We start from the raw sequence: 22563 nt of genomic DNA, 5'->3' as shown, positions 1-22563 counted from the left end.
CACTGCCATTCAATGTGATCATGGCTGATCGTCAACAATCAGTACCCCATTCATGCCTTCTCCCCATATCCACACTCCCCAAAGCCACACTCAGCAAAATCAATAACCCCACTCTCACCATTGACGGCACCACTGTCTCCCCATCTCCCCAGGCCCGCAACCTTGGCGTGATCTTTGATACCACCCTCTCCCTTGAGCCTCACTTCCGCCATGTCATTAAAACCTCCTTCTTTCATCTCCGCAACATCTCCAAACCCAGACCCTCTCTCACACCTCCCGCTGCTGAAAGACTCATCCATGCCTTCATCTCCTCCCGACTGGACTATTGCAACTCACTTCTCCTTGGCATCAGCTCCACCTATATCAACCGACTCCAACTGGTCCAGAACGCAGCCGCCCGACTCATCACCCACATCAAATCCTGGCATCACATCACTCCAGTTCTCAAACAACTTCACTGGCTTCCCATCTCCCACCGGATCAACTACAAAATCCTGATCCTCACCTACAAAGCCCTCCACCATCTGCCCCCCCATATCTCACTGACCTCCTCTCCCCCTACCAACCCTCACGGTCCCTCAGATCCACATCAGCCGGTCTCCCTCCATCCACAAGTCCAACCTCTTGGCCTACCTCTTACTCTTAAACTGTGGCCCCTAGTTCTGGACTTCCCCAACATCGGGAACATGTTTCCTGCATCTAGCGTGTCCAATCCCTTAATAAAGCAGGGACAACAATTGGTTTCAATGTTACTGTTTATTTGCTTCTTCTATAGAATAATAAGCGGAAATTGAATTAAAACAAGCAGTTGGCAGTGGGAGATAGTGTGATAAAATTTCCATGAATAATATGTGAAAATTTGGCAGATTTGAGGTTAGACTTCAACTAAATGAAGTTGAGTACAAGTTGGAAGTGATTGGCAACAAGCCTGAAGATATTTTCTTTGCAAGATTCGGAGATGATGAAATAGTCCTGCAATTAAAATGAGTGGTTTTCAGACTTTTTAAAAAATTGTAATATTACAAAAATGAATTATGTTCTTGGGCAATTACATGTATTCAAAATGTTCCTTTTTGTGTAAAGGTCACCAAACTGTTCTAGCCCAATTATATCATCTAATAACCAGTGTCGGCAATGTCCCATGCAGTTTCTTCAGTCACAAAGTCAACATATATGAATTAACCACATGGAAATGGAGTTTGTAATTGTCCTTTTGCTTACCCCTCTAGTCTGGTACTGCTTTCCAGTTGATACAGGCTCATACTGAGGTCTTGTTCTACTAGTATGTTCTGCACCAGAGCATTGATTATCTGTGTAGGAAGGAACTGCAGATGCTGGTTTAAACCAAAGATAGACACAAAAAGCTGGAGTATCTCAGTGGTACAGGCAGCATCTCTGCAGAGAAGGAATGGGTGATATTTTGGATGGAGACCCTTCTTCAGACTGGATAGGGATAAGGGAAACAAGAGATATAGGCGATGATGTGGAGAGATAAAGAACAATGAATAATAGATATGCAAAAATATAACGATGATAAAGGAAACAGTTTGTTAGCTGTTTGTAGGGTGAAAACGAGAAGCTAATGTAACTTGGGTGGTGGCGGGATAGAGGGAGAGGGAATACCGGGCTATCTGAAGTGAGAGAAATCAATATTTGTACCACTGGGCTGTAAGCTGCCCAAGTGAAATATGAGATGCTGTTCCTCCAATTTGCGTTTAGCCTCACTCTGAGAATGCTGCAACCAATGCTGCTTCATTTTTTTTATTGGGCACCAACAGATGCATTTACCATTTGTGGGATGACAGTCTGCTCGTGGGCTAAGGGCACCAGAGCAAGTGCACTTCAGACAAGGCTGGAATACCATTATGGGCATACTAAAGATCAAGATTGGGATTATGCTGGCTTCCAAATTGCAATTTCACTACTACCAGACTGTTATCAACTGAGTCACCAATCTCAACCTGAAACTTCACCTATCCATGTTCTCCAGGAATGCTCTTGCCTTTATGAGTTACTCCTGCACTTTGTGTCCTTTTGTGAATTAACAATCCACTGTACAGCTTTCTGCGACATAATCCAAGCGTTACAACACCATACTGAAGAGGGTAATATGTACAGTGAATAAATTGGCTTGTTTGTCTTTTTTTATAGGCAAGACATAAGATGGACAAAATGATCAATAATCGCTTGTGTGATGTCCTACAGGATGGCAGGTATTATGAATATCTAAATCTAGATATTAAAGGGTGGCATGGTGGCGCAGTGGGCAGCACAGTGGCACAACAGTAGAGTTGCTTCCTTACAGAACTTGCACCCGGGTACGATCCCGGTTATGGGTGATGTCTGTATGTAATTTGTACGTTCTCCCCATGACTGCGTGGGTTTTCTCCGAGATCTTCGATTTCCTCCCACACTACAAAGATCTACAGGTTTGTAGGTTAATTGGCTTGGTATACGTGTAAATTGTTTCTAGTGTGTGTAGGACAGTCTTACTGTGCGGGAATTGCTGCTCATTTTGGACTGGTTGGGCTGTAGGGCCGGTTACCTTGCTGTATCTCTAAACTTAAACTAAACATTTAAAGAAACCAATTTGAAGTCTTGATAGATATTCTCTGATTCATAGTGGGCAATGATATTAGCTTAGTCCTATAGCTTAATTTTGAAGCTTTAAAATCATGAAATTGACTGAATGTTTTGGGATATGGACGTCACAGGCAACATTTGTGTTAATTGCCTTATCCTCAATTGCCTTGAAACTGAGAAGCCATTTTAGGTAGTTAAAGATTAGTCACTTTTCTTCATTCATATAGACAGAAAAGTAAACATTGTTTTCAGAAGAACACTGGTGAAGTAGTTTATGCTGAAATTTCCATGTTTCACTTCCGACATCATTAGCAGTAGCCTTTTATTCTGGATTTATTGGTCTACTTGAATATAAATTTCCCAGCTAATATGCTTAGGAAGGAACTGCAGATTCTGGTTTAAACCGAAGATAGACACAAAAAGCTGTAGTAACTCAGCGGGACAGGCAGCATCGCTGGAGAGAAAGAATGGGTGATGTTTCTGGTTGACACCCTTCTTCAGACTGGCATTTTGGGTTGAGACCCTTCTTCAGATTGACCCGAAACATCACCCATTCCTTCTCTCCAGAGATGCTGCCTGTCCGCTGAGTTACTCCAGCTTTTCGTGTCTATTCGCAGCTACCATGTTCTCCAAATCGGTAATGCAGGACTCTTTGAGCATTCATCAGGTGTCCTAACTGTAGTATTGCTCAAACTCTTTTTGTCATTTGCTGCCCACTGGTGTCGCAGTGAGAACATGACAGTTCCTCTTGCATTATTTCAGCAATAATTATGTCAAAGCTGTTCTAAAGTAATATTTGACATTCATTCATTTTCAAACAAAAATATCCATAATGCAATAGCTCCTCTAGGCATATTTTTACCTTGAGTAACCCATGCCCCCTCATCCCTTGATGCCATCGAGTGCATGAGTTAGACGCAGAGCCGATGGTGGAAGAGCTCAACAAGGCCATTGACAGCCTGGCCTCAGGCAAGGCCCCAGGCAGCGACGGGTTTCCCCCTGACCTGGTCAAGCATTGCAAGACTACCTTACTGCTTCCTTTGTATGAAGTCCTCTGCCAGTGCTGACAAGAAGAAGCTGTACTGCAGGACATGAGGGATGCCCCGATTATTACCCTCTACAAGAACAGGGGTGAGAGAAGCGACTGCAACAACTACAGCGGCATCTCCCTCCTCAACATTGTCGGCAAGGTCTTTGCTCGGCTCATCTTGATCCGCCTGCAGAAGCTGGCAGAACCTGTCTACCCAGAGTCACAGTGCGGTTTCCGAGCTGGAAGGTCAACAGTGGACATGGTCTTCTCCCTTCGCCAGCTCCAGGAGAAGTGCAGAGAACAGCGACCCTGTATGGTGCTTTCATTGGCCTCACCAAGGCGTTCAACCTCGTCAGCACAGATGGCCTATTTAAGGCTCTGCCAAAGATCGGCTGCCCACCAAAACTGCAGAGCACAATAGAATCCTTCCACATCAACACGAAGGGGACAGTGCAGTTCAATGGCAGCTTCTCGGAGCCCTTCGACATCCGCAATGGTGTCAAACAAGGCTGTGTCCTCGCTCCCACACTCTTTGGGATTTACTTCGCTCTGCTCCTGACACATGGCTTCGGCACTGCAACAGAGGGGATCTACTGAGTACTAGATCAGATGGCAGGCTCTTCAACCTCACCCGCCTCAGAGCAAAGACTAAAGTACGTGAAGCTCTTATCAGAGACATGTTGTTTGCCGACGACGCTGCAGTTGTGTCCCACACCCAGCAGGAACTACAGTCACTGAGGGACCGCTTCTATCGGGCATGCAAGGACTTCGGGCTGACCATCAGCCAGGAGAAGACAAACGTCTTGGGGCAGGATGCAGAGGCACAGCCTGCCATCACCATCGACGACTACGAACTTGATGTCGTCCATCAATCCACGTACCTCGGCTCCACCATCACCGACAACCTCTCCTTGGACACAGAGATTGATAAGAGGATTGGGGAAGGCAGCTACAACTCTCGTTCGCCTCACAACTTGAGTGTGGACCAACCCAAAGCTGACAGTGAAGACAAAGATAGCAGTCTACAATGCCTGTGTCATCAGCACGCTGGTGTATGGCAGTGAGACGTGGACTACATATGCCAGGCAGGAGAGAAGACTCAACACCTTCCAAATGAGAAGCATCTGCCGTATCCTGGGCATATCCTGGCCCAGTGAGTGTCCAACGCCGAGATCCTGTCTCGCGCTGGCCTTCCCCGTATGTACACTCTACTCAGGCAGGGCAGACTGTGGTGACTGGGCCATGTCCTCCGCATGGAGGATGGCCGTATTCCAAAAGACATCCTCTATGGAGAGCTGACATCTGGGAGGAGAACCATCAGCCACCCCCAGCTACGTTACAAGGATGTCTGCAAGAGAGATATGAAGGCGCTCAACATTGATGTGGAGTTCTGGGAGAGCCTTGCAGCTGACTGCACGAGGTGGAGAGGTACCCTGAACCCACATCTCAAAATGGGGGAAGAGAAACTGTTCTGTCTGTCAAGCAGTGGCAGACAAGCGGGCACAATGTAAACTTTGTGACAGACTGTCACTCCCACATTGGTCTCTTCAGCCACAAGCGACGCTGCTCTGGCCAAGGTTTGGAGCAAGCAGCCAACATCTAGGATGCAAACCGAGAGGGGCCTACCAACCTGTGCATAAAACAATTGAAGAATTAGTCTTTTAATGGCAAACTGTGGATTGCCAGACCCAGTGACATTTACATGCTCAATGCCAAAAAAAGCAGTGATAAAATTGGATAGTAATTAAATCTGTTCTGCAGCTAGTGTTCATTTCCTATTGTAATATTGACTAGTTTATTTTTAAAAAGACAGTACAGCCAAGTGTGGTTGTAGGTCGTGACAGAGAAAGCTGACGCCCAGTTTGTGAGCATGTTTTGTGTGAGATAAGTTAAACCTAACTGTAATGGAAATCATATATTTTGAGTTATTTTGTTTTTGTTGAGGTATAATAAAAATGTATAAATTGAACATTTTAGGTTTAAATCATCAAGATGGAAGAACATCAAAGTTGGAGATATTGTTCGATTGAAGAGGGATGACTTTATTCCAGTAAGTTTAATTCTTACAAAGGAATGCATTAATGAATTCCTCAAATTTTGTTTAGACTTCTGTGCAGTGCATATACAAATATTTTTATTTTATTTAGGCTGATATACTACTCCTGTCCAGTTCAGAGCCCAACAGTTTGTGTTACGTAGAAACAGCTGAACTTGATGGGTAAGAATATTTGTTTGGAATAAGCCTTTAATCGTGCGCTTCAACAGCATTGCGCTTACCGTAATGTAATTCGTTACTTGATTCCTCTATTTGTGTTATTGTATTTTGACAAGGTCTATGAGTCGAGGTCTACAAAATCTTAATTATTATCACATAGCAAATGGAAATGGGTTGCCTGTGTTAATAATAAAATTCATAATGGAAATTGTGTGTTATTCTTGATTTCTACCCATAGTTCTCAATTTAGCGATATTAACTAATCTTGCAGAGTAGAAAACTGAGATAAAATGACTTACTTTCCTCTTGGTATATGGCTAATGAATTTTTGATTTATTATCCTTTCAGTGAAACTAATCTGAAGTTTAAAATGTCATTGGAAGTTACAGACAGACTGATGAAGACAGAGAAGGAGTTGGAAACATTTGATGGTGAGCATGTTTACAACTAGTACAATCACATTTGTTATACATGCTTTTTAAAACTTACGGCAGTATTACTACCAAGAAATTTGCTATGCAGTCAGCGGCCCTTATTCTGTGGCTATCTGAGAGGGAAGAGCCCTATCCATTCAATCCACTCAAAGCTACTTGCTGACTTTACACACTTCCTAGTGTAAGCTTTCAGCTCTTTCCATTTAGTGGTAACAATGAAGATATTTTATTGTCACATGTACCTCGGTAAAGTGAAATTCTTGCACACAAAATATACAAAATAAATGTCACAAAGGTGCCGACAAAAGTACTCTTAAGTTGGTCCCTTTGTTTTCAACCACCACCCCCCTCCAGACAGGTCCCCCTTTGTTATTGGCAGTCCCCCCCACACTGGGTCCCCCTTGTTGCCTTGAGAGGGACTCTATGGTGTTGGAGCCAAAAAGTATCTGCAAAGTTCTTTAGCCCCACAGATTGGATAGTCCTCAGTAAGTCACAAACAAAGGGAATTTCAAGAGGATCTGGGAAAGCAGACTTTAAAAGAAAGCTAAAATATGACTAAAAATGGCACGTGAAACAGATCTGTTTTGTGTTTCATCAGCAAGTTGGGTAAGCTCTCTACGTGGACAGTTCGGTTGTCGACGGTGTTTCTGACCATCTGGTCCCTTTTTACTGACTACTGGGAATTATTTGTGCTGCAAAATAGAGTGTTAAATTTTCTGTTTAAACCATTTCGAACTTGGTTCCTTCCTTTATTACTGCCGCACATCAATTTTAGTTGGTAGATGTATCCTTTTAGTTAATCTAAAAAGGAAGCAATTGTTTTTGCTCCAGCCTTAATTGATTGTGAAGAGCCAAATAATCGTCTGGACAAGTTTATTGGCACTATGTACTGGAGGAACCAAAGTTATCCTGTGGATGCAAACTCCATCCTCTTACGTGGCTGTACAGTCCGCAACACAGAAACAACCCATGGAATTGTAATATTTGCAGGTATTTGGTCTTTTGTTGATCTTTGCGCTGTCATTAATGCTTGAAGTATATTTGTCATAGTGATAGTGTGGAAACAGGCCCCTCGGCACAACCTGCCCACACCGGTCAACATATCCCATCTGCACTAATCCCACCTGCCAGCATTTGGTCCATATACCTCCAAACCTGTCCTATCCATGTACCTGTCTAACTGTTTCTTAAATGTTGGGATAGTCCCAGCCTCAACTACCTCCTCTGGCAGCTTGTTCCATTCCATTTGGGTACAGGAGCAGGGAGGTTCTATTGCAGTTGTACAGGGTCTTGGTGAGACCACACCTGGAGTATTGCGTACCGTTTTGGTCTCCTAATCTGAGGAAGGACATTGTTGCCATAGAGGGAGTACAGAGAAGGTTCACCAGACTGATTCCTGGGATGTCAGGACTTTCATATGAAGAAAGACTGGATAGACTCAGCTTGTACTCGCTGGAATTTAGAAGATTGAGGGGGGATCTTATAGAAACTTACAAAATTCTTAAGGGGTTGGACAGGCTAGATGCAGGAAGATTGTTCACGATGTTGGGGAAGTCCAGAACAAGGGGTCACAGTTTAAGGATAAAGGGGAAATCTTTTAAGACTGAGATGAGAAAAACATTTTTTTACACAGAGTGGTTAATCTCTGGAATTCTCTGCCACAGAATGTAGTTGAGGCCAGTTTGTTGGCTATATTTAAGAGGGAGTTAGATGTGGCCCTTGTGGCGAAAGGAATCAGGGGGTATGGAGAGAAAGCAGGTACAGGATACTGAGTTGGATGATCAGCCATGACCATATTGAATGGCGGTGCAGGCTCGAAGGGCTGATGGCCTACTCCTGCACCTATTTTCTATGTTTCTATCCACCACCCTTTGTACGAAAAAGTTACTCCTCGGATTTCTATTAAATCTTTTCCCTTTCACCTTAAACCAATGTCCTCTGGTCATTGATTCACCTCCTCTGGGCAAGAGAGACTGCATCTGCCCGACCTAATCCTCTCATGATTTTATACATAATTTGTATTTTGGGGTTCAAGTGCTTCTGATTCTCGATATTGTCATCATAGCAGATTAGGTAAATTAACAATGGTTTTATTGTTGACATTCTTTGTGATGAAAATATAATCCAGGTACTCATTGCATTATGACTTGCAGGTGCAGACACCAAAATCATGAGGAATGGTGGAAAAACCAGCTTCAAGAGGACAAAAATTGATCAACTGATGAATTACATGGTTTACCTGGTAAAAAAGAAACGCATGTTGTTCTGTAGATTGGAAGCATTTGTATTTTGCTGGGATGAGTGAACCTTCATGGACGTTTACATTTTCTTCTAGATCTTCATGTTGCTGATTCTCTTCTCAACTGGTCTTGCCATTGGCCATACGTTCTGGCAAAGCGAAATTGGCAATTTCAGCCGCTCGTGGTACCTCGATGATGGGATAAATGACCCACCTACTTACAGAGGTTTCATTGCCTTTTGGGGTTATATAATTGTTATGAACACTATGGTACCCATCTCACTTTATGTAAGGTAAGTGTATCCATATTGTTCTGTTGGAATTGTGCCTCTCCATTCAAGGAAATAGTTTCTGAATCGTCCAAATCTGAGCAAAAGATAAGCCCATTCTCAATGCTATGGAACAGTACTAAAGAAGTGAGCAAAAAACAAACTGCTGGAGAAACTCAGCAGGTCAGTTAGCATCTGTGGTGAAAGGTAAGAAAATATTGACGAGAAGAAAGAGATTCCAGCTCTACCCCACGATCTGACATCATACTCACAAAAAATGATTGGATCATTCAGTGGGTCAGGCAGGATCTGTGGAAGAGAAACTGTTAAGGTTCTGATAAAGGATCTCAGGCCTGAAATGTTAATAGTTTCTCTTTCCACAAATGCTTCCTGAGCAGCTGAGTGTTTCCAGCATTTTTTGTTTATTTCAGATTTTCAGCTTCATTATTATGTTTTATTCTCATCTAATATGTGTAATAGTTTGGTGGTTGCTACCTTTACTGCGATCTCTTCCTAAACCTGTTAACAGCTTTTTTTGCAATAGTCCATTGACAGCTGAAACTCTCATGATTTTTATCTCTACCATTTGATTTTTCCAATTGGTCATGGCACCCACTTTTTTTTTTCTTCTTTTTTTCTCTTTTATTTTGGTTTTTTTTAAATAGAAAAAGAGAGAAAGAGAGAATAAAGAGTTACAAATATCAAAAAAACAAAAAAGGTGGAATGGATTACTTATAATACGTCATTGGAGATAGGTTCGTAGATTGTAAAGTATGACTTTTCATCTAATCCTGAGTGCAAGTTTCAGTTGGGTTTTGACACCCACTATAAACATCGTCATCCAAATCTCTTCTGGCTGTGTCCTAACTTAAACCAAATTGCATTCATTCATCTTTCTTGTGTGTGTTGGCATCGATTGTTTTCATATTTTTTGCAAATTCTGGATTGTTGCTTTGAAAACCCTTCATGTTTAGTTTAGAGATACAGCACGTAAACAGGCCCTTCGGCCCAACAAATCCATGCCGACCAGCGATCTTCGCACACTAACACCACCTGACACATATTCGGGACAACATAATTTTATCAAGCCAATTAACCTACAAACCTCTACATCTTTGAAATGTGCGAGAAAACCGGAGCTCCCATAGAAAACCCACATAATAATAATAATAATAATAATAATAATAATAATAATATATTTTATTGTCATTGCACATAAGTGCAACAAGATTTGGTATGCAGCTTCCATCCGATGTCATAACTTAAATAACTAATACAATTTAGATTTAGATACCCCGAGAACATGGTTGTAAAAAGAACAGTAAAACAGTCAAAACAGACTAAAGTGCAGATGTGTCTGCGACGTGACCATACGAGGGAGACAGTCCATGGGGTTGGGGAGCACTAAGCAGGGCCGGTTCAGAGCCGCTATAGCTCTGGGAATGAAGCTGTTCCTGAGTCTGGAGGTTCTGGCATAGAAGGCCTTGTAACGTCTGCCGGAGGGAAGTAGTTCGGACAGTCCATTACAAGGGTGTGAGGAGTCTTTATGGATGCTGACTGCCTTCCTGAGGCACCGTGTGTGGTAGATGCCCTCCAAGGCTGATAGCGGTGTCCCAATAATCTTCTGCGCTCTGTGGGCGACGCGCTGAAGAGCTCTCCTCTCCGCCTCCGTGCAGCTGAGATACCACACAGAGATGCCATACGTTAGTATGCTCTCTGTGGTGGGGAGAATGTACAAACTCCGTGCAGACAGCCACCATAGTCCGGATCGAACCTGGGTCTCTGTCGCTGTAAGGCAACAACTCTACTGCAGCGCCATCACACCTGCCACCACACCACCACCATCATCATCTCTCTATTCTCCTCCAGGCTGGTAACTCTATGATATGTGTATTCCTCGAATTCGGGTCCAGTAACCTTTCCCAAATGTAAAAGTTTTGAGGCTTAAATATCTGCAAGTCAGTCACTGAACTACTCTTAAACTCGTTTATTTTTCTTCTAAGAATGAAACTGCATAAATTATTTTACTTGGAATTTACTTGGAAAGATGTACTGAATACGAGTAAGGGGGGCAGTTGGTAGTAGATTACTAATCTGGTAGTAGAGAAATGAAGTTGAACCACAATATTTTATTTATTTATTGAAAAACAAACCAATGCATTTGAGGTGATAATTGGCAAGTGTGTCTGCTGTCTGTTATTTTTACGAATATTTATCATATTGTTCAATCCAATCTTTCCTCCCTTAGTGTTGAAGTAATCCGCATGGGTCAAAGCTACTTGATAAACTGGGATCTCCAGATGTATTATGCTGAAAAGGATACTCCAGCCAAAGCCCGTACAACCACATTGACTGAACAACTTGGACAGATAGAGTACATCTTCTCTGATAAGACAGGAACTCTTACCCAGAACATCATGGCATTTAAGAAGTGTAGTATCAACGGCACATCATATGGTATGCTTCATTATGTACCACCTTATGTTTTCCCATCTCCCAGCCCCCGACCTGTTCTAATTAACTCTCTGCAATTTCCTTGCATCCTTCAATTGTGTCCTTACACATGCATCGAACAACTGGAGGTGACACTGAGTCCCACACACTGTAAAGGGATGCCTTCCATATAACATGATCTGGAACAGACTTTTTTAATTCCCCAATTGCTGCTGTAGAATAGAAACATAGAAACATAGAAATTAGGTGCAGGAGTAGGCCATTCGGCCCTTCGAGCCTGCACCGCCATTCAATATGATCATGGCTGATCATCCAACTCAGTATCCCATACCTGCCTTCTCTCCATACCCCCTGATCCCCTTAGCCACAAGGGCCACATCTAACTCCCTCTTAAATATAGCCAATGAACTGGCCTCGACTACCCCCTGTGGCAGAGAGTTCCAGAGATTCACCACTCTCTGTGTGAAAAAAGTTCTTCTCATCTCGGTTTTAAAGGATTTCCCCCTTATCCTTAAGCTGTGACCCCTTGTCCTGGACTTCCCCAACATCGGGAACAATCTTCCTGCATCTAGCCTGTCCAACCCCTTAAGAATTTTGTAAGTTTCTATAAGATCCCCTCTCAATCTTCTAAATTCTAGAGAGTATATAAACCAAGTCTATCCAGTCTTTCTTCATAAGACAGTCCTGACATCCCAGGAATCAGTCTGGTGAACCGTCTCTGCACTCCCTCTATGGCAATAATGTCCTTCCTCAGATTTGGAGACCAAAACTGTACGCAATACTCCAGGTGTGGTCTCACCAAGACCCTGTACAACTGCAGTAGAACCTCCCTGCTCCTATACTCAAATAGAAGCGTATGTCTTTTGATCACTGATCCAGATTTCTGTCTGTAGTTGAGGACTTGACTCCTATGAAATCAGTTCATATGTAGGCATTACACCATACTATCTTGAGTCATCATAACATTGTAATGTGTCCCTGGCTATAGAATCAATGATCTGGTATGCTTTTTGTTGTAACCACTTTCTTCATCTGCCCTACCATGTCCAAGATTGTTCCTTTGTGTTATTTCCACTCGATGACAGTCTGAAGAATAATCAGTATATCATAAGATCTCCTGATTGCTAGATGCTTTAACACTCCTTCCCATTCCCATACTGACCTTTCTGTCCTAGGCCACCTCCATTGTCAGTGAGGCTAAATGCAAATTAGAGAAGCAGCACCACATATTTTGCATGGGCAGCTTACAAACTAATCGAGGAATATTGATTTCTCCAACTTCCAGTAACCCTTGCTTTCCCTTTCTCTCCATTTCTTCCCCCAACCCCAATTCTCTGACTTGTTTCACTGACCTCCTGTTTAATTTTACTGTTTGTGTGCCTTGCTGTCACCATCCCCTTAGCCAACAATGAATCATTCTAAGGTAGACAAAAATGCTGGAGAAACTCAGCGGGTGAGGCAGCATCCATGGAGCGCAAGAAATAGACAACGTTTCGGGCCGAAACCCTTCTTCATTTTTGTTTACCTTCGATTTTCCAGCATCTGCAGTTCCTTCTTGAACATCATTCTACGTTTTCTTGCTCGTCTGCTATTATCTATTGCTTTCACATCTTACCTTTCCATAGTTTCCCTCTCCCCTGACTGTCTGAAGAAGGGCCTCGATCCGAAACATCACCGATTTCTTATCTCCAAAGATGCTGCCTGTCCCACTGAATTACTCCAGCATTTTGTATCTATCTTTGGTGTAAACCAGCATATGCATTTCCTTCCTGCACATTTCGCCATAAGGTTCTGTCTCTAAAGAATTACTGTTTGATGTTTAGGCAGATTACTTGCATCCTCTCCCTTCAGATGGTTTGTTATTTGATCTTTTACAAATCCTGTTGTCCCTTCTACAGTTCTTAAGGTCACTGCTCGACTGATATTAATTGATTCTTGAGAATTGGAATGCCATTTGCTATTCCACATTTTTGCCACGCATTTTCATGTTGGATTCTCTGGTCCTTTGTGCTTTCCAATTCAAGCAGGAGATGAACAGAAATTGAAGAGAAGAATGCCAGATTTCCAATTGCACAGTAGCTTTCACTTAAAGGTCTTGGGGTGCATTAAAACCAATGGACATCTGAAGTAAAATTGCTGTTCTAATGTAGAAAATGATGGCCAATTTGCACACGGCAATCTCCTACAAATAGCTATCTGTTTTTGTCATGTTAAATGTTGGCCTAAACATTCCCACCAAACAGTCGGGAGCTGGGCTTTAACTCCGCAGTTCTGCTCTGAAATTGTGCCATGCTATGTTTTACCATCTATTGAGAAAAGGTTGGGGAACTGGTTTAACACTTTGTCTGGAAAGTAGTACTTTGGCAAGCGTAGCAATGTTTGAGTGTGAGCCTTGATTTTTGAGTTCAGAGTGGAATTTGAATCGGTGTGCTTCTATCTCATAAACTGTAGATTTCTGGTGTGAACGAAAGAATCACACAAATAGATTCAGAGAATTGTGCAGCACAGAAATGAGCTCATTCAGCACAAGCCCATCCTGATGCCGATCAACATTAATCCTGTTTGCCCCCATTAGAGCTGTATCCCTCGGTGCCTTTCTTATTGACACAATGTCCAATTGCCTTTTAAAATTACTACAGGAGTTTCAGATTGCTCAAATACCACTATTACCTGTATTAGGCTGCATTCAAACATTGCTGCACTTTACAAAGTACTACATTTCAGACAAAGTATTAAACCAATTCCCCAACCTTTTCTCAAAAGATGGCAAAATACAGCATGGCACAATTTCAGTCTGAATAAAAGGGTCTCGATCCGAAAAGTCACCCATTCCTTCTCTCCAGAGATGCTGCCTGTCCTGCTGAGTTACTCCAGCTTTTTGTGTCTATCTTCAGTAACAGTTTTGTTAGCTGGACAAGATACAGTTGAATAGTAAGATCTTGGACGATAAATCAGCTGATCTTGCAGTGGTGCTAATGATCAAGATGAAGTTCACAATCCAATTTTCTGCTGCTTTTGTAGGTGATTTGTGTAATGCTGCAGGAGACAAAACTGACAAAGTAGAGGTGAGTATAATACATTAAATAACTCGGATTAAACAGTTACCAGTTGGGGAAACAATTGGAAGTGTGTTGTGAATATTTAACATTCAGTGTATTACAGAGATCATTTGCATGCACGAGGTTCCTCCAATAACCCTTCTCCAATGTCTGTTTCAATGGAAATTTACCCTGCCTGATTTCATCTGAAATTTACACCCTTAGAATCTTTTGACAATGTACTTGCCCCTTGGATTCTTCTTGCTCATATCTATCTTGTTCTCAGCACAACAATCGGCAAAATGTGGTTGGATTCCACATTCATGCCAATGATGTTTTCTCTCACAGCTTTCTTTCCTCCCCTATTCTTTCTTTTATCAAGCTACTTGCTCAACATGCATTCATGGACGTTGAAATCTCTAGTTCCTCTGGAAATATCCTCATTGTTATGATCAAAACGACTATGTTTTACCCCCTCCCACTCCGAATCCGACCTCTCTATCCTGGGTCTCCTCGATGGCCAGAGCGAGCAACACCGGAAATTGGAGGAACAGCACCTCATATTCCGCTTGGGAAGTCTGCATCCTGGGGGCATGAACATTGAATTCTCTCAAATTGGTAGTCCTTGCAGTCTCCTCCCCTTCCTCAGCCCTCCTGCTGTCTCCTCCCATCCCCCAGCCTTCGGGCTCCTCCTCCTTTTTCCTTTCTTCTCCCCACCCCCCCCACCCCCGATCAGTCTGAAGAAGGGTTTCGGCCCGAAACGTTGCCTATTTCCTTCGCTCCATAGATGCTGCTGCACCCGCTGAGTTTCTCCAGCTTTTTTGTGTACCTTCGATTTTCCAGCATCAGCAATTCCTTCTTGAATAACATGTTTTACTTATTACTGACTTTTATTAAAACTCCTGAAGGAATATCAGTTCATTTGAAATATCTTTGCAGCTGGTGGACTTCAGTTGGAACAGCTATGCTGATGGAAACCTCGTATTTTATGACCATTATTTGCCTCAACTTATCCGTTCAGAAAAAGATCCATCAACAGCAGAATTCTTTAAACTGCTTGCCCTCTGTCACACAGTGATGGTGGAAGAGAATAATGGCAAGTAAAATATCATTCTATCTATCCCTTATTGCTTATTTAGCTACTGCAAAATAGCTATGGCACTGAATTGGAGTGCCATTAAATTGGACGTACATTCACATTCTGTTTCCTTATCTTATTTTGATCACGTTATCACTGGGTTCTCTGTCCTGTTTAATAGATTGCATTTGTTGTCCACTTAACTTTCATAATTATCTGCTTTTTACACATCTACATAAGATTTACAATCAGCTTTTACATTCCCTGTGAGCTTATTCTCGTACTTTAATTTTCCCTCTCATTAATTAATACATTGGCCCCTCTGAACTGGTTTCAAAACTGTCAGTCAGTCCTTGGGTTTGCAGTCCAATTGTTGTGACGTATCTGTGAATCTACTACTGTGACTAATTTTATTTTGCTTATCCTTATCCTTGAATCTAACACGGTGACTATTTTTTCTTGTCGGCCATGGCTGAGATACCCTTCCTGGTTTATTTTGTTACCGGTCAGGAATGAACAATTATTGTGGTTCATCTATGCACTCTCTTGTCATTTGCCATTACATATCCATCATCAGCCCTAACAGGAAATGTTTTCAATATATCTTGGCCAAATCTCACCTCCATAAAACCATAGTATATTTTACTTGGGATGCTGGTCTCAGAACAACTTATGTTCTGAACTATTTTACCAAGGCTGTGATAATATGGCTACTCCCCAAGAGACCTCAAACGGCACGATGTCTCATTAATCGTTTAAAATTTGTCCAGTCCAGGATGGCTTGCTCTTCAGAAGATTCCTCTATGTATCAGAGGCCGCACAGCGTTTTTGAAAGTGTGGGGGCTGAGTGATCACTGATCACAGGCCTTGGGGGTACCCAGCGATGGAGCATAGTGGGGACTTTTTGAAATTTGATGTATTAAAATCATGTTTTAGTGTATTGTAGAAGTATGATTAAAATGTATTTTGTTTGATTTTTAAGATAATGTAGGGTCTACATGAGAGATAGGAGCAGGTGATTATTATTTTTGTTGTTGCTTGACCTCCAAAAACTGGAGATAATAATACAGGCCATCCCGTACCTCAAAGTGGGGGGGATATGTGGTTATTTCAGCTGCACAACAAATTCATCCTCCATGGTATTTGATTAACCCAACCTGTGATTACACTTGTACTTTTTCTGCATGTTCATAAGAGATAGGAGAAGAATTAGGCCATTCGACCCATCAAGTCTACTCTGCCATTCAATCATGGCTGATCTATCTTTTCCTCAACTCCATTCTCCTGCCTTTTCCCCATAATCCTTGACACCCTGAAATGTACTTCTAATTTCCCATTTAATGCCATCCCCAGCATCACTACTATTATTGTGGGTTTTGTTTGCAATTGCCATAAACATTTCCAATCCCTTGCTATTTCTTAACTCTTTCTGTATAGACTTCACATCTTCCATATTAATATTATTTCTCGTTATTTATCTCCCCTGCAATAAACAACATGACCTACGTCTGTAGGACGTTTAATTCCCATTCTTGGCCCACAGACAGCCATGCCTTCATAATGCCAGTGACTGCATATGCTTCATTCTATAAACTAATTATGAATAGAATAAAAATGTTTCAATCATCAGCAAACATCTGCACTTCTGACCTGGTGTGGGGGGTCATTGATGAAGCAGCTGAAGGTGGTTTAGTCTAAGCACTGATCTGAGGAACTCCTGTAGTCATGTCCTGAGGCTGATATAATTGACATAGGGCAACCACATCACTTTCTATTGTGTGATGTATTCTTCAACCGTTGGAGTGTTCCCTCTCAAATTCTACCTTGATATCATATGCAGTCTATCATGCAGAATTAGCTGACCATACTTTCATTGTACCTTATTTTCCATTTATCTGGTTATATTACCAGGACTACCCATTTTGTATTAGTGAGAATCGTAAGTAACTTTAGTGTTCAACCACTAAACCAAACTATTAGTCAATCACTAAAGGCTTGGTTTTGATCTCAAAATATCACCAATTGATCATATCCATGAATCACCAGTTTAAAATGATAACTCTACAGGTAATATGCTCTTCATTCTATCAATCAAATAAAACATTCAATGATTTAGCCTCTTTTAAGCAAGAATTTAAATTGCAGGTGTTATTTACATGCCACGCTTCTAATGGAGTTAACACATTTTATTTTGCCTCATGAACAGGGCAACTTGTATATCAAGCAGCTTCTCCAGATGAAGGGGCCCTTGTTACAGCTGCCAGGAATTTTGGATATGCCTTCATTTCACGTACACAAAATGCCATCACTATAAGTGAACTGGGTATCAAAAGGACATATGAAGTGCTCGCCCTCTTGGATTTCAACAGCGACAGGAAGCGAATGTCCATCATCTGTAAGTGAAATGTTTTACACCTTTCTATTTAAGTGATCCATTCATCAGCATTGTTTATTCGAACATTTTCTGAGTTCATTAAAAAATTGTGCATTGCATCTTATCAGTTGCCAAGATGGGTGGGGGTTTTTTTTACCCCACCTCTGTGACCATAACAAACTTTTAAAAAATGTTGTTAATATAGTTAAGATTGAGACTTCAAAGTGCCTGGCATTTTACATAGATACATAGACAATAGGTGCAGGAATAGACCATTCGTCCCTTCGAGCCTGCACCGCCATTCAATGTGATTAATGCAGATTATCCACAATCAGTGCCCCGTTCCTGCCTTCTCCCCATACCCCTTGATTCCATGTCCTAAGGAGCTCTATCTAACTTTCTTTTGAAGTCATCCAGTGAATCAGCCTCCGCTGCTTTCTGAGGCAGAGAATTCCACATTCACAACTCTTTCACACAGAGAGATGTGAGTCTGTGGAATTCTCTGCCTCAGAGGGCGATGGAGGCCGGTTCTCTGAATACTTTCAAGAGAGCTAGAAAGGGTTAAAGATAGCGGAGTCAGGAGATATGGGGAGAAGGCAGGAATGAGGTACTGTTGCGGATGATCAGCCATGATCACATTGAATGGCGGTGCTGGCTCGAAGGGCCGAATGGCCTCCTCCTGCACCTATTGTCTATTGTCTGAAAAGTTTTTCCTCATCTCATTTCTAAATGGCTTACCCCCATTTTCTCTCAGTGAAAAAACTATACATTGTACATCTCCAGCATTCTGGCCCACATTATTTATATTGTATATGCCTTATATTTATGCCATCTTTATCTATGCTCTGATCTTCACTGTTCTAAATTAACCTCATCCAGCAGATTTGTATTTCTAGACCGATGCTTATCTACTTGTGACTTTGCTCTACCATAACGCTGTATTGTTTCCTCACTAAATTTCCTTTATCATTCATTGATGAAGAATTTACCGCCTTATAAGCAGTTCTCTAGAATTCCCTTCTCAATTCTATCCTGTCTCTTATTTTCTGCAAACTTTTTAAAAATAGTTTTTCAAACCATCCAACCAAGCTCATGCTACTGCTTTTTGTTCTGGCACCCAATTCAGAAATCTCTCAGTGTCATAATGAAAATCAGACGAGTGTTGATTCTGGACAAATCAAATTTTTTAAAAACAGGAAACTCTGTGGAAGTACTCAGCAAAAGGGGCAACATCAGTGCAAACTGTTGACATTTCATGTCAAAGACAATCGTCTACTTGGCAATGAAGTGTTTGGGAAGTTTTGCATTAAATGTTTGCATTTTGGGGCAAATTGCTTAATGAACAGTTAAAAACCACCACAGGGCAACTGAAGACCAAGCAATGTATTGTATAGAGAGAAGACATGATGCGCTGGAGTAATTCAGCGGGTCAGGCAGCATCTATGGAGGACATGGATAAATGACATTTCAGGGACCTCTAGGTGCAGTCTGTGCTCAGTTTGTATGTTCTCACTGAGACTGTGGGTATTCTCCAGGTGCACTGGTTTTCTTCCAGTTTCAAAAGATGTACAGGTTTGCAGATTAATTGGCTTCTTTAAATTGCCCCAACTGCGTAGGATGTGGAAATGAAATAGCATTGAACTAGTCTACGGGTGATCGATAGTCAGCGTGGACTTGGTGGACCACAGGGCCTGATTCCACACCATACTGCTAAACTCTCAACTGAGTAATGATACATTTAGAAGAAATGTTATTATAGTTAAGATTTAAGTAAATATTCAATCTACAAATACATAGAAATTGGAAAGTGAAGTTGGCATCTAATATTCAAAAGTACACAAAATTGCTGGAGAAACTCAGCGGGTGCAGCAGCATCTATGGAGCGAAGAAAATAGGCGACATTTCGGGCCGAAATGTCGCCTATTTTCTTCGCTCCATAGATGCTGCTGCACCCGCTGAGTTTCTCCAGCAATTTTGTGTACCTTCGATCTTCCAGCATCTGCAGTTCCTTCTTGAACTCTAATATTCAACAATCTGTTTTGAAAAGGACAAGATGTATTCTATGGGGAAACTTGTTTATATTGGAAAAAAATAACTCATTGTGATCAATCAAATAAGACCTAGCATTACATCCCGATCTTAAAATGGTTTCAAGTATTTGCTTTGCTTAAAGGTGAGTTACGAACTGTTATTTACTTCCAGTGAGAGACCCAGAAGGTAAAATCAAACTCTACTGTAAAGGTGCTGATACAATGATCTATGAGAGGTTACATCCAAACAACCCAATCAAAGATTCTACAGACGAAGATTTGAAGGTAAAGAGAATTGAGTTTCTTGCTAACACATTTGTGCCTGTGCACATCTCTTACAATGTCACAAATTAACTGCCCATAAATAACAATAGACTAGATTTTCCATGACCAATAGTGCATAGGTTGAAGTTAGACTGCCCAATTATTTTTAGAAAATCCAATCTATTGTTGTGCTTTACATCATCGTTCATGATTTATGATTATCTTTGCTTGCAAAGTATTTGAGTGAAAACTTATTTTACAATATTACTTTATTTGAGAGTCAATTAGTTTAAAATTCTTCTGAGACGTAAAAAGCTGGAGTAACTCAGCTGGACAGGCAGTATCTCTAGAGAGAAGGAATGGGTGAGGTTTCGGATCAAGACCCTTCTTCAGATTCTTCTTGTTCTCTTGTAGGAGATGTAAAAAAAGAGATTTAGTCATGCTCGAATTCACCACTGAATCTCGGGGTATAAAAGAAATAAACGTGGAGAACTATGTTTCTTTCCGATGACCTTGCATTTAAAAGAATAATGAAAAAGAGGTTCTGGCCAATCTTCTGGGGGCCAGGTTTAATTTGATGACTCACCTTGTAGTTTTAAGGCGCATAAGGCTCAGTTGATGCCCAGTAAACTAACACTCTAAACAATTCGGCCTGCTGGTTGAATATCTCCAGGAAAATATCTTCCACCAGGTTCTGATTTTCATTAAATAAATGGTTAATTTTCGTGTGATGTTTAGAGCAGGGACCCACACTGAACCAGAGTAATGATGATCATGTTCGCTGGCTCCCGCAGATCTGTTGCCTCTGTTCTTGCTGCTGCCACCATTGCTATTGGACTGTTGTTGCCTCTCATTTTCATTCTTTTCCCTGCTGTGATCCGTGCTCCTTCCCATGAAAGCTCCCGGGTAAATACAAGACTTGTTGAATATATTACATGCAGAGATCTTCTTTGCCTAATGAAAAGCTGGTTAACTGGACAACAAAATTATGGTATTGTTATGACAGGGGTAGAACCTGTTTTGACACTGCAGCAGAATGAAACCAACTGCCTAAAGAATGGAATTGCTCTCAAAATTACTCTCTCAATTACTGGCGCACATGAGCCAGCAAATATCCAGTACGATTCCAACATAATCCCCTTGCCTCTCTGCCTCTTACCATTCCAAGTAAGCTATTCTCTCTTCATCACCCTGCTTCTCTCTTCAATCAGTCCTCACATGGCATATTCCCATGGAGATTAAGAAGATTCACTTCTGTCTTTCACTTCCTTCTGCACATGGTATTGGGGGTTCGGCATTGATGTGGATAGAGAACTGGCTGGCAGACAGGAAGCAAAGAGTAGGTCCTTTTCAGAATGGCAGGCATTGACTAGTGGGGTACCGCAAGGCTGAGTGCTGGGACCCCAGCTATTTACAATATATATTAATGATGTGGATGAGGGAATTGAATGCAACATCTCCCAAGTTTACAGATGACACGAAGCTGGGGGGCAGTGTTGGCTGTGAGGAGGATGCTAGGAGACTGCAAGGTGACTTGGATCGGCTGGGTGAGTGGGCAAATGCATGGCAGATGCAGTATAATGTGGATAAATGTGAGGTTATCCACTTTGGTGGCAAAAACAGGAAAGTAGACTATTATCTGAATGGTGCCCGATTAGGAAAAGGGGAGATGCAACGAGACCTGGGTGTCATGATACACCAGTCATTGAAAGTAGGAATGCAGGTGCAGCAGGCCGTGAAGAAAGCAAATGGTATGTTAGCATTCATAGCAAAAGGATTTGAGTATAAGAGCAGGGAGGTTCTACTGCAGTTGTACAGGGTCTTGGTGAGACCAAAACCTGGAGTATTTTTGTCTCCCAATCTGAGGAAAGACATTATTGCCATAGAGGGAGTACAGAGAAGGTTCACCAGACTGATTCCTGGGATGGCAGGACTTTCATATGAAGAAAGACTGGATACTCGGCTTGTACACGCTAGAATTCAGAAGATTGAGGGGGGATCTTATAGAAACATACAAAATTCTTAAGGGGTTGGACAGGCTAGATGCAGGAAGATTATTCCCGATGTTGGGGACGTCCAGAACTAGGGGTCACAATTTAAGGATAAGAGGGAAATCTTTTAGGACCAAGATGAGAAAATCATTTTTTACACAGAGAGTGGTGAATCTGTGGAATTCTCTGCCACAGAAGGTAGTAGAGGCCAGTTCATTGGCTATATTTAAGAGGGAGTTCGAAGTGGCCCTTGTGGCTAAAGGGATCAGGGGGTATGGAGAGAAGGCAGGGATGGGATACTGAGTTGGATGATCAGCCATGATCATATTGAATGGCATTGCAGGCTCGAAGGGCCGAATGACTTACTCCTGCACCTATTTTCTATGTTTCTATGGTTCTATGTTTCTCTCCAAGGCTCCAAATACAATATCTAGATGAAAAGGCAAGCCTTCTCTACTTTTACTTCAATACCTGCTATTCAAAATTTGAACCGTTCTGTCGTGAATCAAAGTGCATTCCGTCTTTGCAGAACATTGTTCTTCAGGGTATGAGATTTTAAGCTTC

General features: G+C 41.8%; 1 protein-coding gene across 2 annotated transcripts in view; it reads left to right on the top strand.

Annotated features, from left to right (window-relative positions):
* Nucleotides 1-22563, top strand: part of atp8b1 (ATPase phospholipid transporting 8B1) — a 136925-nt gene that overhangs the window by 80345 nt on the left and 34017 nt on the right. For both annotated transcript variants that reach the window (XM_055664972.1, XM_055664897.1), the window contains exons 6-17: nt 2152-2213; nt 5591-5663; nt 5761-5831; nt 6177-6259; nt 7094-7252; nt 8416-8504; nt 8598-8794; nt 11019-11227; nt 14246-14289; nt 15202-15358; nt 17547-17735; nt 19917-20029. In XM_055664972.1, coding sequence (XP_055520947.1) covers nt 2152-2213; nt 5591-5663; nt 5761-5831; nt 6177-6259; nt 7094-7252; nt 8416-8504; nt 8598-8794; nt 11019-11227; nt 14246-14289; nt 15202-15358; nt 17547-17735; nt 19917-20029 — 1446 coding nt within the window. The remainder of the gene's footprint in view (nt 1-2151; nt 2214-5590; nt 5664-5760; nt 5832-6176; nt 6260-7093; nt 7253-8415; nt 8505-8597; nt 8795-11018; nt 11228-14245; nt 14290-15201; nt 15359-17546; nt 17736-19916; nt 20030-22563) is intronic.

This window comes from Leucoraja erinacea, chromosome 1 (assembly GCF_028641065.1).
Source record: "Leucoraja erinacea ecotype New England chromosome 1, Leri_hhj_1, whole genome shotgun sequence".
In the NCBI taxonomy this organism is placed as follows: Eukaryota; Metazoa; Chordata; class Chondrichthyes; order Rajiformes; family Rajidae; genus Leucoraja; species Leucoraja erinaceus.
The sequence above is the reverse complement of the archived record's forward strand: the minus strand, read 5'-3'. Positions and strand labels throughout refer to the sequence as shown.